The 13,322-nt window shown below is 45.5% G+C and overlaps 1 protein-coding gene across 1 annotated transcript in view; it reads right to left on the bottom strand.

The window, feature by feature from the left end:
* The window catches only part of CAPZA2 (capping actin protein of muscle Z-line subunit alpha 2), a 45,238-nt gene extending 33,775 nt beyond the window's left edge, over positions 1-11,463 (bottom strand). Inside the window, exon 1 of the mRNA XM_048836143.2 lies at positions 11,322-11,463. Coding sequence (XP_048692100.1) covers positions 11,322-11,360 — 39 coding nt within the window. The 5' untranslated portion in view covers positions 11,361-11,463. The remainder of the gene's footprint in view (positions 1-11,321) is intronic.
* Positions 11,464-13,322: the final 1,859 nt, after the last annotated feature.

Here is a 13,322-nt window from a genome sequence, read left to right as displayed (position 1 = left end):
AGGTACCATAATTCCTATAGCTGAAGTGCAGCTGGGACTGGACAGCCTCTTCTCCCCAAATGCTGATGAGGTCTAGCAGCTCAACATTGCTCCAAGCAGGGAATCACCTGGGGCAGGCATGGTCACCTGGAAAGATGCTCTGAGACCACTGCACGCGTCACCGAGCAAACAGAAAGGGAACTTTAAAAATTCCCAAGGAATTTAAGTGATGGAGCTCAAGGTTGGTCACCTGAGGGCAGGGCAGTAGAGTTCAAACTGATGACCAGAGAGGCGAGAACAGGCATTGTGGGACACCTCCCGGAGGCCAATCACGGAGCTGTAATTGGCCAGGGTATCTACACTGGCACCGCAGTGCTGTAGCCCTGCTGCAGAAAGCTGTACGCCTCTCATCGGGGAGGTTTTTTTTTTGTTTTTTGTTTTTTTTTTTAACAGTGCTACAACTGCGCAGTTTCTGCACACTAAGTAGCTTGGCAGTGTGTACACCTTGGGAGTTACAACGCAGAAAGCTGCTTTACTGCGCAGAATCTTGCCAGTGTAGACAAGGCCTTAGACATTATGCAACTGTTAACCTTAATGGTATAAATAAAAGTATAATCTCTGCAACCTGAAGAGCTAGGAAAAAAAATCCTTGAAAGTGTAAGAATTGAAGGCAGAAAAGGTTGTGAAACCTACAGGGTTGAGAACCACTGCTTTAGGTGCTCTGAGCCTTTCCAGACTGCGGTACCCCTTTCAGGAGTCTGATTTGTCTCGCATATCCCCAAGTTACACCTCACTTAAAAACTACTTGCTTACAAAATCAGACAAAAATTCAAGTGTCACAGCACACTGTTACTGAAAAATTGCTTACTTTCTCATATTTACCCCCATATAATTATAAAATAAATCTACTGGAATATAAATATTGTACTTACATTTCAGTGTGTACTATCTAGAGCAGTATAAACAAGTAATTGTCCGCATGAAATGTTAGTCTGTAGTGACTTTGTTAGTGCTTTTAATGCAGCCTGTTTTAAAACTAGGCAAATATCTAGATGAGTTGATGTACCATCTAGAAAAGCTCTGCGTACCCCTTGTTGAGAACCACAGCTATAAAAAGGATAGTGATCTATTCACCCACCAACGAAATACAGCTCTCAATGAACGATAGTAAAGGTTTAACAGCACATAATAGTACTAGTACTTAAGAGGTTTGGACAAAAAGCAAATATAGTATCCAACCAGGAATTTCAGGAGAAATTTAGATAAAAAGAATGCAATCACCAAAGTCATATTGAAGTAACATCTTCTTATGAAAATAACCATAAGCTCTTTCAAGACCACAACTGGTCAGAACCTTAATTTTAAAACTGTAGACTTCAACAGAAGCATCTAGATAGTATAGCAATGAGCACTTTAGCAAAAGTCTATTGAGCTGTTGGTTTAATAATGTCACACTACTTTACATGGAAGAATGCAACCTTAGAATGCTTCCTGAAGCAAAAGGATGGGAGCACTCTAGAGGCAGTATTTTTTAAAACGGACTAAACACAAAGCTTATGGAGAAGCAGTGCGGAACATGTCCCTGCACCCAGAAAATTCCATACCAGTAAATTTAGACGCAAGATAAGAAATGCCATTTGAGGCTCCATCTAGCCCAATATCCTGTATCTGACAGTGGCCAGTGCCAGATGCTTCCAGCAATTGGAGGTTTAGGGTCACCCAGAGCAGAGAGTGTTGCATATCCCTGATTATCTTGGCTACTGATGTGCACTTGAGCTACTGAGGGACTCATGATCAGCTAATAATTTTTTCTTGTAATGCATCCATAATCAGTCCAATGACAATGAGAAGTAAGGGAAAGAAAGAGGGTTCTGTTTTTAAGAGGGTTAGATCAGAGACAGATGGCAAGAAGAAAGATATAACAGGCAAGGAAAAAGAGTAGGATGACAGAGGTGTCTCACACCAGTGATGGACCATGTAACTAACTAGACCATGTTAAAAAAAACCTGTAGCAAGACAAAATTTATCTTGGTTATTTTGCATAATATTCTGCTACCCCCTAATTATTTTAGCTATTTAAATTTTAAATTCTTCAGGATATGCATCTGTCTAATTCTATGCCCATCATCAATAAAAAGCTATGAAATTAGAACTTTACTGCCATTATGACCTAGAAAGCAGAATGTGCTGTAGCTATAGTGGTTCAGGAACACTAATCAGAAAAATTGCCAGTAACTAGCTTGAAAGTGACTTGAAAGCCAAGAAAATAGTATATGTACAAAATGCAATCACAGAACTATTTATTTCTAGTATTTGCCCATTCATTTATTTTAAGATCCTTGGTCCATTGTGCCCTACATAACTCAAATTTGAAACATAATCAAAACACTTTTCTTGCATCTGATTTTTCTTTAAAAAGGTTCACTACGAGATCTTCTCTCTCAACACTTATACAAAACATCTCAAGCTAAGTGAGTGGTAAAATGCCAACCTTTGTTAAAAAGCTTTAATATATTATGAACACCTTTGCTCTCAAATAGGTTACTTAACCCATACATGACTACACAGTACTAAAGGGTAGTACTGACAGGGGATCACACACAGGGTGATCTGACATTCCCCCAGGTACCCTACTTCCTTGATGCTCCCTTGTAACACTAGCGCTACTGAAGACACTTCCACGCAGTTAAGACGACTGCAATGGACCACTTGGTTGACATGTGGAAGATTTTCTTCACAACCATGAGGGCTAGAATTTTTAAATTAAAGCTTACACTGTGCAGAAGTTGATTGCATGCAACTACGTTTCAAGCCCTGACAGTAAGCATGCATCCAGGAGTGGGAGAAATCAGAGCTTGTACCTATGAACATTTTTTTTTATTACAGAGTGTAGCTGCAGCATGATTAGTGCAACTCAGAGTGCCATCTTAATCATAAGAACTTTTTCCCCCCACATGGCTTATAAACTCTTTCCCAACCGTGTCAAATTACAAATGGAATATTTTCAAAATATCCCATTTTCAAGAGTTAAAAACAAAAATTGTTTCAGCATCTAAATTCACTCCCATACTTATGTTTTTAAAAAGTTTACAATTATTTATGCTTGTATAACCTTGATTCTACATGTTAAGTTAAAATTTGGCACTATACATAGCTCATGGAAAAATGCAAACTTTGCTAAGTTTTGCTGTCTAACCTGACTTCCTCTCCTACTCAGTGTTTATTTGCTAATATTAAAACAACCCAAGATGGTATTTCAAAGTAGATTTATATTCTTTGATGAATTTCAGTTAAAATATGCAGAGTGACTTAGTGAACAGGGCACTGATGTAGAGCCAAGGTCTCCTGGCTCTCATTCTGCCTCTGACCTCCTCTATTTCCCCTCCCACCTTCTAGGTTTCTTGTCTACTTAAATTATAAGATTGGGGGGGGGGGTGTGATTGTGGTAGGTCTTTAAAAGCACAGAGACAAATGGACCCCACTGAGGCTTTTATACTGTAATAAACATACTAATCTGTATAAGTTATTAGTCACAAATCAACTTCGAATCATTTGAAAGAATATTAACTGCATGGAAGCTGCAAACTGATTTTTTTAAAAAAAATCATTCATTGTTCTCTTTCAAGAATGGATGCCACAGTAAGTTTTTGATCTTCAAGCTTTAGAATTTAAACAACAGTTTCTTGAACTGGTCAGAACTCAGACAATTATACCTCTCGTAAATAATCAATTGGAAAATATATTTTTTTCCAGTTAATCAGATGATACTGGAACGGTTAGCAACTTTTCAGCCAACCTGTGCAATGTTGATACTTCTTTCTGCCATTCCCTAATACATGGATGGCAAAAGATCTCTTTTCATCAAGCCTTCAGACATCTTTTCTATAAAGATCTGTAGACTGAACAATCCTCAGGAGTCAAATTTCAACATGCTAAGGTTTTATGCAGCCATAGTGTATAATCTCAGTTCCGAAAGTTATGCAATGCTGTCTTCCTGAGTCTGCATACTGCCTGAAATAACTGCTCAGAACTGCCCCATCCATATTAAGGGGTTAACTGAAATCTGAACAATAGTGTTTAAACCAAGTCAATATGTTTATCCCATATTTCTGAACAACCTTCCACACCTTTTCAGGTATCAAAAACAAAATGTCCCATATTCCTTGCCAAAACATCCTGCTTCCACTATCTCCTCCCCCAAATTCTGACACAGTTAGGCATTGCAAATACAAATATCTGTGGCACAGTGAAAATATGCAAATGAGCAACAAACTGAACAAAAAGACAGACTAGATTATTTAATTTTACATCTAATTTATTGGAAACCTCAATTTTTGCTTTATCTGACACTGCTACAAGATTTCCAGAATTTCCACAAAATCCAAGGGTTATGCAGGAGGATTTAGGTCCATCTTGCTTTATAACAAGATATTTAGCAAACTGTATTCGTTAGTTAACTAAAAAATTGTTACAGCTACCTATAACTATGAACATACAAAATCTGTTCTTTAAACCACAGGTGACAGCAGCAAAAGAGTTTCATTTTGACTAATATGTTTTTAACATCCTGTTTAACTCCTCCAGTTCACTCCATTCCTACTTATCTGCTGTCTCCATGTCTCATCCCAATGACCTGTGCAGAGCATATAAACTTGATAGACTAAGTTTGGAAGACAAGCTGGATAGACCAGATTCAGAGGACAAATCTTTCATTAAAGTAGCAAAAATTAAAACTGTCCCCCACTGTAACTGCAGTAGGATGCCTATGACTCAAAAGCCATTTCTGGGGGGAAAAAATAGGATTAGAGAAATACCTGAATTTCCCTGTCAGTGCCAGGAGTAAATTTAGTACTTAAAACAGATCCTAACTGCTTGTGCCAATAGTTATAATCACAACAGGTTATGAAAGTACCCTATATTCCAAGAGATACTTTTAGTCAATGCTAATGTCCTAATTGTGTGTGGTCTTATGATCATATACATTTTAAAAGGGATTTTTCTTTCACAAAAATTATGCATTTCTTATAAGAATAGAAATTCTAATTACTCATGTTAAATGAAAGCTTACCTACTGATAACTTCTGCCTGAAGCCAGTATTCCCTCATCAGCAAGTGCAGCCTCTAAGATGTGGCTCTTTCATAAAATGTAGAGTTATTTCCTGAATGTTGTTTTACCACTCCCATATAAGTGTTAAACAGACCAAAAGTATGTGGATTACCTTTCTGGAGGGCTGACTTGCAACAGATGCTATCCTTCACTAATAGGCCTCAGTTAATTTATTTAGAAGCGTATTCCCCAAATAGATACAGTTAGGAAAAGGTCAAGGTGGGTCATGCACGTCCCAGAGGCAGGTCCCCCCGGCATGCTTTCACTTTCCCTGGGTAGCAGGCAGAAGTGTACAGAGAAGGATCTGGGCATCAGTTAAGGGCAGAGGAAGCACCTGCAGGACACGGGCAGGGCAGGGATAGGCTGCTTCCATTGCCCTATCCTGCTCTCACTTCCCCTGGGCAGCAGGCAATGGCATGACGAGCAGGATCTGTGCGGCAGCGGTGCAGAGGAAACCAAAAGTCCTACCTGTCTGCCACCTTCTAGTCCTACACATTGTGCCAACCACCTAAGGTCTCAATCTGAATAGTTTCAGAGCTTACTGATGCTACCTTTTTAGTCATCCTGAAGTGACTATTGGAGAGCAACAAGAAGCATATCCTTTCCTCATGACCTCAGTGTTGCCTTGGCAGCACTTCCAGCCACCACTAGTATATAGAACAAGAAATCAAGTATGTATCTTTCTCAATGGGTACTGTCACTAGACCATCCATAAAATCCAGTATAGAGCCTGGTATTACTCCCTTACGTCTCTGCATGTCTGCCCTCTTTTCCAGGATTATGCCTGTACTTCTGCAAACAGCACCTGTCCCACTAGTCCCCCTCTATCAGGAGGATCACCAGCAGCATGACTATTACAAGATCCTAGTCAGTTTCACTCTATTGCATCATGAGGAAAGCAAAATAGAGAAGCCCCACAAGTGTGATTTACTGCTGGGGCAGGGCAAGATTAACATAGAATCATAGAATATCAGGGTTGGAAGGGACCTCAGGAGGTCATCTAGTCCAACCCCTGCTCAGCCAATCCCCATTTTTTGCTCCGGATCCCTAAATGGCGCCCTCAAGGATTGAACTCACAAGCCTGGGTTTAGCAGGCCAATGCTCAAACCACTGAGCTATCCCTCCCCACCAAAATGTTTCTCCTCCTCCTCTCCAGAAGCACTCCTATACTCTAGGAGTAACATTGCAGCCCTATCTTGACAAGAAAAGGATGTGTATTTTCATGTGTGTTAACTCAAATGATTTATCTTAAATACTATAGAAAGAATCCCTCAAGATGCAGGCTAACAAGTCTGAAGCTGGTTAGCTGGCCACATTTTAGCCTAGAAAAAGAAAACTTGTTCTGACAGCCATAGTAAGTGCCAATGAGAGGCGAATTTGACTAAACGTGTCTACATTCATTTAGAAAACTTACTCCCAAGTCTTGCCTAGGGATCACAAGTAGTAAAAATTCTACTTGAGTAAATTGCTGGCTTAAAATATGCTCTTTGTTTAATCAGAAAGAAAACATCTGGTATACTTTTGCTGTAAAATATGAATATTTGTCTTCCGCTCAATCTACTCAAAGCATAAAATCATTCAGCAGTCATTTAAATTTAATAATGTAAGAATAATTAGCTTCATGAGGGGCACACACCTTACTGTAAAGGACAGCACAACTCAAATACTTCCATAGAGATTTAATGTAAAGTCATCCAGAATATGTTGGGGACGAGTCAACATAGGAAATCATGTTTTACCAACCTATTAAAATTCTTTGAGGGAGTCAACAAACATGTGGACAAAGGTGATCCAATGGATATAATGTACTTAGATTTTCAGAAAGCCTTTAACAAGGTCCCTCACCAAAGGCTCTTAAGTAAAGTAAGCAGTCATAGGATAAGATGGAAGGTCCTCTCATAGATCAGCATCTGGTTAAAAGATAGGAATCAAAGGGTAGGAATAAATGGTCAGTTTTCATGATGTAGAGAGGTTAATAGCAGTGTCCCCCACAGGTCTGTACTTTGACCAGTACTGTTCAACATATTCATAAATGATCTGGAAAAGGGGTAAACAGTGAAGTGGCAAAATCTGCAGATGATACAAAATTATTTAAGATAGTTAAACCCAAAGCAGACTGCGAAGAGTTATAAAGGGATCTCACAAAATTGGGTGACTGGGCAACAAAATGGCAGATTAAATCAATGTGGATAAATGCAAAGTAATGTACACTGGAAAAGAATCTCACAAATACATACAAAATGATGGGGTCTAAATGAGTTGTTACCACTCAAGAAAGAGATCTTGGAATCATTATGGATAATTCTCTGCAAACATCCACTCAACATGCAGCAGTCAAAAAAAGCTAATACAATGTTAGGAACCATTATGAAAGAGATAGCTAACAGGACAGAAAGTATCATAATACCTCTATATAAATCCATGGTATGCCCACATCTTGAATACTGCATGTAGATCTGGTCACCCCATCTCAAAAAAGATATACTGGAATTGGAAAAGGTACAGAAAAGGGCAACAAAAATGATTAGGGGTATGGAACAGCTTCCGTATGAGGAGAGATTAAAAAGACTGGGACGTTTCAGTTTGGAAAAGAGAAAACTAAGGGGTCTATAAAACCGTACTAGTGTGAAGAAAGTGAATAAGGAAATGTTATTTACTCCTTCTCATAACACAAGAACTAGGGGTCAACCTAATAAAATTAATAGGCAACAGGTTTAAAACAAACAAAATGGAAGTACTTCTTCAAACAACACAGACAACCTGCGGAATTCTTTGCCAGGGGAGTTGTGAAGACCAAAACTATAACAGGGTTCAAAAAAGAACTAGATAAGTTCACAGAGGATAAAGCCATCAATGGCTATTAGCCAGGATGGGCAGGGATGCAACACCATGCTCTAAGCATCCCTAGCCAGTTTGCCAGAAGCTGGGATGGGACAGAAGGGGGTGGATCACTTGATGACTGCCTCTTCTGTTCATGTCCTCTGAAGCACCTGGCGTTGGCCACTGTCAGAAGACAGGATACTGGGCTAGATTGACCCACTATGGCCATTTTTACATTCTTAATAAGGTGTGTAAATAAGTAATACAGTAATAGATGCTCAATAAGTAAAAAAAAATAGTGTCATCTGGGAAGCCTAATCTTTCAAAAGAATACTCATGGAAGCTATATGGGTTATAGCGTGTACTAGACACCGCTGCTTTGGAAAGGACAAATGCAGGTCAGATAGGATATCTGATTATACCCAATGAATCTTATCAAACAGTTTGATTTGCCCTAACTGGTGAATGTGCCTCCTTTACACAAACTGAAAACTTTCAAGCATCTCAGCACTTTGTACTCACACCAGCCTACTTTTGTAAACTTGCAATATTACCCTTTTTTTGTATTGTCCAACCAGACAAACTCCAGGGCATGGAAAACACACACTCACCTAGGACAATCAGAATTTTGCACAGATGACAGGGTTGAGTTGGGTACCAGGAAGTCACTGCCTCTATCTTCGCAAGAAAAAAAAAAAAGAGACACTCATATGTCACTCTTAACAAAAGAGGAGAGACATACAGGAAACAGAGAGCCTCTAAGCTGCCAGTACGTTTCAGGAGGGCACAGAAAGCACTGAAGGTGCACCACTTCTCTTTAAAGACCAGGGGCAAAGCGACTTGAGCCAAGGCTAGGACAAGGAAAAGGGTTAACCCACCTGAAGAAGAGTTTGTGGGAGGCACAGGGCTTCCTCAAGGGCTGAAGCTCTGTCGTCCCAGATGTGCCCTACACCGAGACCCAGTATTACCTTATAGCTAAGGCTACGATTTAGTCATGGAGGTCGTTGAAAGTCACGAAATCTGTGACTTCCAGTGACCTCAGAGACTTCAGCCTGCAGCAGCTGTGAGCCACAGGGACAGGGGTTGCCGCCATGGGGAGTGGGGGCCCCCCCCGAACCACGGGGGAACCCAGCAGCTTCTAGCCACCATCAGGGGTGGGGAGTTGTCACGGGGGGGGGGACTGCGGAGCTCCCAGCCGCCACAGAACCCCTGGAACTGCAGGCAGCAGTAGTATCCCAGAGCCCCCAGCTGCTGCAGGCAGCAGGGGCTGTGCAGCTCCTAGCCACTGCACAGTCCCGCTGTAGGGACCCACTGATCCCCATTTTGTTACAGATATTTTTAGTAAAAGTGATGGACAGGTCACGGCTTCTGTGAATTTTTTTTTTATTGCTCTTGACCTGTCTGACTGTTACTTAAAATAGCCATGACAAAATCTGAACCTTACTTATAGCAGTGGAGTGCACGTCATTTATTTCATGAGCCTATAATTTATTACTGAGAAGGAAGTAGAGAGTCCAGAATTCATTTGTATACTTTTTGAGGAAAGGAAGAGAAATCAGAATTGCAGGAAGAGACCTCAGAACTTCATTAGATTAGTGGTAGGAGAGAAAAGAGCCTAGATTCCATTAGCTAGAGTGAGAGTCAATTGATTTGAGGGGCAGAATTTATTACTGTAACAGAGCAAAATTATGGCAATGTAGCGACAAGTACTTCTCAGCCAGATAAGTAGATATTGTTTCCAAGTTTATCCTTAGGTATGTATGTCAATATAGTGTTGCCAATCCTACAGGAATGCCCTGGAGTCTCCATGAATTACAGATTAATCTTTAATTAGAGATTATGTCATGTGATGAAACCTCCAAGAATACCTCCAACCAAAATTGGCAACCCTTCTACCCAGAGGATGCCAAAGTGTCTTTGTTTAGTGTTATTTTTATTTCCCTATGTTTTTTTAAGCAACTTTTCCAGACAAGGTGTGGACCAGAATATCCAGCTACAAATGTGTATCTTTTAGCGTTCATGGTAGCTAATCTTACCTATTCTGCTGCTTTTGACATCACAAACAGGAACAGTACTCAATGAATTAAAAGAATAAACTGCAGCCTTAAAGTCCCCATCCTGAGAAACTATGACCCACCCTATGTTCTGGTGCTAAACTACTATACTTCTCACAACTCATAGTAACTTTTCATTTAGCCACCTGCTTCTGAAATTCAGTTCTAGCAGGCCTCAGATATGAAGGAAAACTCCTACATTACAATTAACAGTAAGGCATTTTAAAAGTCTTCCCTTTAATTTCAAGGGAATGTAAGACCTCTCTCAATTGCTTAAAATCTCCCACACTTGAGTTGCCTCCACAACTTCAGCAGCTCTGAAAACTTACATTTATTATAGATGAGTGACAGTTACATAAAGACATGAGAGCTGTACATCACCATCCTCTAGACATCTCCACACCCTGCCTCCAAAGCCTCCTTTTCACAGGCAACTGTAATGAGCCTCACTCCAACAGAGGAAGGACAGACGAAAAGAAGAAGAGCAGCTTTAACACTTGGGTTTTACAAGCTGCCCCTTCCCTGAAGCACCATTTTAGGAAGCTATTTTCAAGCCACAGAGACCAACTAAGCAAAGAAAAAAATCAAATAGCCAGGGAAAGATTATAAACAGCTCACTGAGCCACAACCCTGTCTCCTGTGAGAGTATTTAAGCTCTGTCCTTATAATTCATCCCTAAGGGTGGGATTTGAATTCCCTACCCACTCTCCCCCAGCAACGGGGATAGGCGATACACCACACCACCAAAACTCTCCTCCACCCTGCCGAAGTCTCCCTTTATTTGACCCCCGGAAGTGAAGGGAACCACTAGACACCGCCCAGAAACCAGCCCCATTAGTCTCCCTCCCTACAACGCGGAGTGGGGAGAGACACGGAACTCAGCCCTTACACCCCAGCCTGCGAGGAGCTCTGGAGAGAGGGAGCTCCCAGGCAGGCCGCCGGAGTGGGACGAGGGGAAGGGCCCCTCTCCGAGACCCCGCCACTAGGCTCGCTCTCCCCACGCCCCGATCAATAGGAAGCCGCCGCCCCAGGGCGAGGATCGGGCGAGCCCCGGAAAGCGGGGGGGGAGGGGAGGGAAGAGGAAACTGGCAGCGCCTGAGGCCGAGCTCTCTGGGCCGGGCGGGCGGCCTCATCCATAGGACACCGGATCCTGCCCCCCAGCCCGGCGCCTGGGGCCTATTTTCAGCCCTCGGACCGTACAAGGCGCGGCGGGAGAGGCCCTTGGCCAGCCCCGGCGCTCTCTGACTGACAGCGCCGGGAAGGGAGGAAGCTAAAAATACAAACGCCGCCACCTGAGGCGGCGAGAGCCCAGCCCGGTCCCGAGCCCCGCCGGGCGCTGCCCTGGCCCTGGCCCGCGTTACCTTCTCCTCATCCGAGAGCTGCTCCTCCAGGTTCGCCATCTTCCCGTCTGACCACGAACAGCTCCCTCCGGCAGGAAAGGCGGGGCCCCTCTCGTGTGTGTCCCCGGCGCCCTCCGCGCGCGGCGCCGAGGGGGCGGGGCCACGGCCTGCGGCCAACGGCCGAGGCGCCTGGGCGCATGCGCGGGCAGCGGAGGGCGTCCTGGCGGTGGCAGCCGGAGAGGGTGTCTCCGCCCCGTGTCAGCGCAGCTGCGGCTGTGGCGGGCTGGGTTCTCCCGTCTGGCGATAGCCGCGCGTAGTGGTTGTGCGTCTCGTGCGGGGGCCTTACAGAGCGGTATGGCCTGTCAGTACATAGGGGGGCGGGCCCTTCCGCACGAGCCCTCTAGGGTAGGTTTCACACACCGCTGCCTCCAGGAAACATCGGTGGGCAGGCGGGACCGCTGCGCTCCCCCCTCGGCTCCCCGGTCTGTGAGCGGGGTGAGGGTGATCACTGCGTCCGGCTTCAGGCACAGAGCACCCTGCGCCCACACCCTGACCACCGTACATAAGCATGGCCACACTGGGTCCGGCCTACGGTCCGTCTAGCGCAGGGGTGGCCAACCTGAGCCTGAGAAGGAGCAAGAATTTACCAATGTACGTCGCCAAAGAGCCAGGGGTGAGCTGGAGCCCGTTCGCTAGAACCGGCTGTTAAATTTAGAAGCCCTTTTAGAAGCGGTTGTTCCCCCAGACTCCATGGGTGCTCCAGCCCTAGCGCACCCAAGGGGAAAATTTGGTGGGTGCAGAGTACCCACCAGCAGCTCCCTGCCCCACCCCTGGCCCCAGCTCACCTCTCCTCCACCTCCTCCCCTGAACGCGCTGCCCCGCTCTGCTTCTCCGCCCCCCCCCCCCCCCCCCCCCGGCTTTGCGGGAATCAGCTGTTCGGCGTGGGAAGTTGGGGCAAGCTGAGAAGCAAGCTTCCCACTCAGGCCCAGGGAGGGCGGAGGTGAGCTCGGGCAGGGGCAGGGGTGTGAGGAGGGCCACCCGCGCTGCAGCAGGTAACCGGGGGGGGGGGGGCATGCAGGGGAACCACTCCCTGCCCCAGCTCACCTCCACCACCCTCTGCCTGAGCAGGAAGCCACCGCCTGCTTCTCAGTCCTCCTAGGCTTCCTGCCAAAGACCTGATTCGCAGGAAGCCGGGGGAGGGGGCGGAGAAGCAGAGCGGGGCGGTGCGTTCAGGGGAGGAGGCGGAGGTGAGGTGAGCTGGGGCTGGGAGCTGCTGGTGAGGGTTCTGCACCCACCAAATTTTCCCCATGGGTGCGCTAGGGCTGGAGCCTTCAGCCCCGGAGCACCCAGGGAGTCGGCGCCTAAGGCGCCACATTTGATGTGATCAGTGGGGGAGCGGCTGCTCTCCCGCAGCTATGCTCCCCCGCCCCTAGGAGCCAGAGGGACCTGCTGGATGCTTCCTGGAGCTGCCCCAGGTAAGCACCGCTGGGACTCCCCACCTCACCCTCCGACAGGTGCCTCTAGCTCTTAGGGTTAGGAAACTGGCACCCACTACCGTGGCCCACGAGACCCTCCTGCCCAGTTCTGGGGGCAGTCAGAGGACAGGGGAGGAGAGTGGATGGGGCAGGGGTCGTGGGGGGGGGTCAAGGAAAGTGGGGGGGTTGCATGGGGCAGGAGTCCTGGGGGGCAGGGGTGGGCAACGACCCCCTCGTGGGGTGAGGAGGGAACCCGTTGTTAAGATTTTGGCAGTTCATCACTGCAAAGAGCCACGGTAATACATCAGCTTCCCCCCTCCCCCTCCCCGCACCTCCCGATCAGCTGTTTCATGGCATGCAGGCGGCTATGGGGGGCAAGAGCGAGGGCGTGGTAGGGTCAGGGAGGGGGCAGGAAGGGGTGGAGTGGGGGCAGGGCCTGTGGCAGAGCCAGGGGTTGATAAGTCAGCACCCCATGGTGCATTGGAAAGTTGGCACCTGTAGCTCCAACCCCAGAGTTGGTGCCTATACAAGGAGCTGCATGTTAACT

The sequence above is a fragment of the Caretta caretta genome, chromosome 1, assembly GCF_965140235.1.
Source record: "Caretta caretta isolate rCarCar2 chromosome 1, rCarCar1.hap1, whole genome shotgun sequence".
NCBI classification, from domain to species: domain Eukaryota; kingdom Metazoa; phylum Chordata; order Testudines; family Cheloniidae; genus Caretta; species Caretta caretta.
This window is presented reverse-complemented; position numbering and strand designations above follow the sequence as displayed.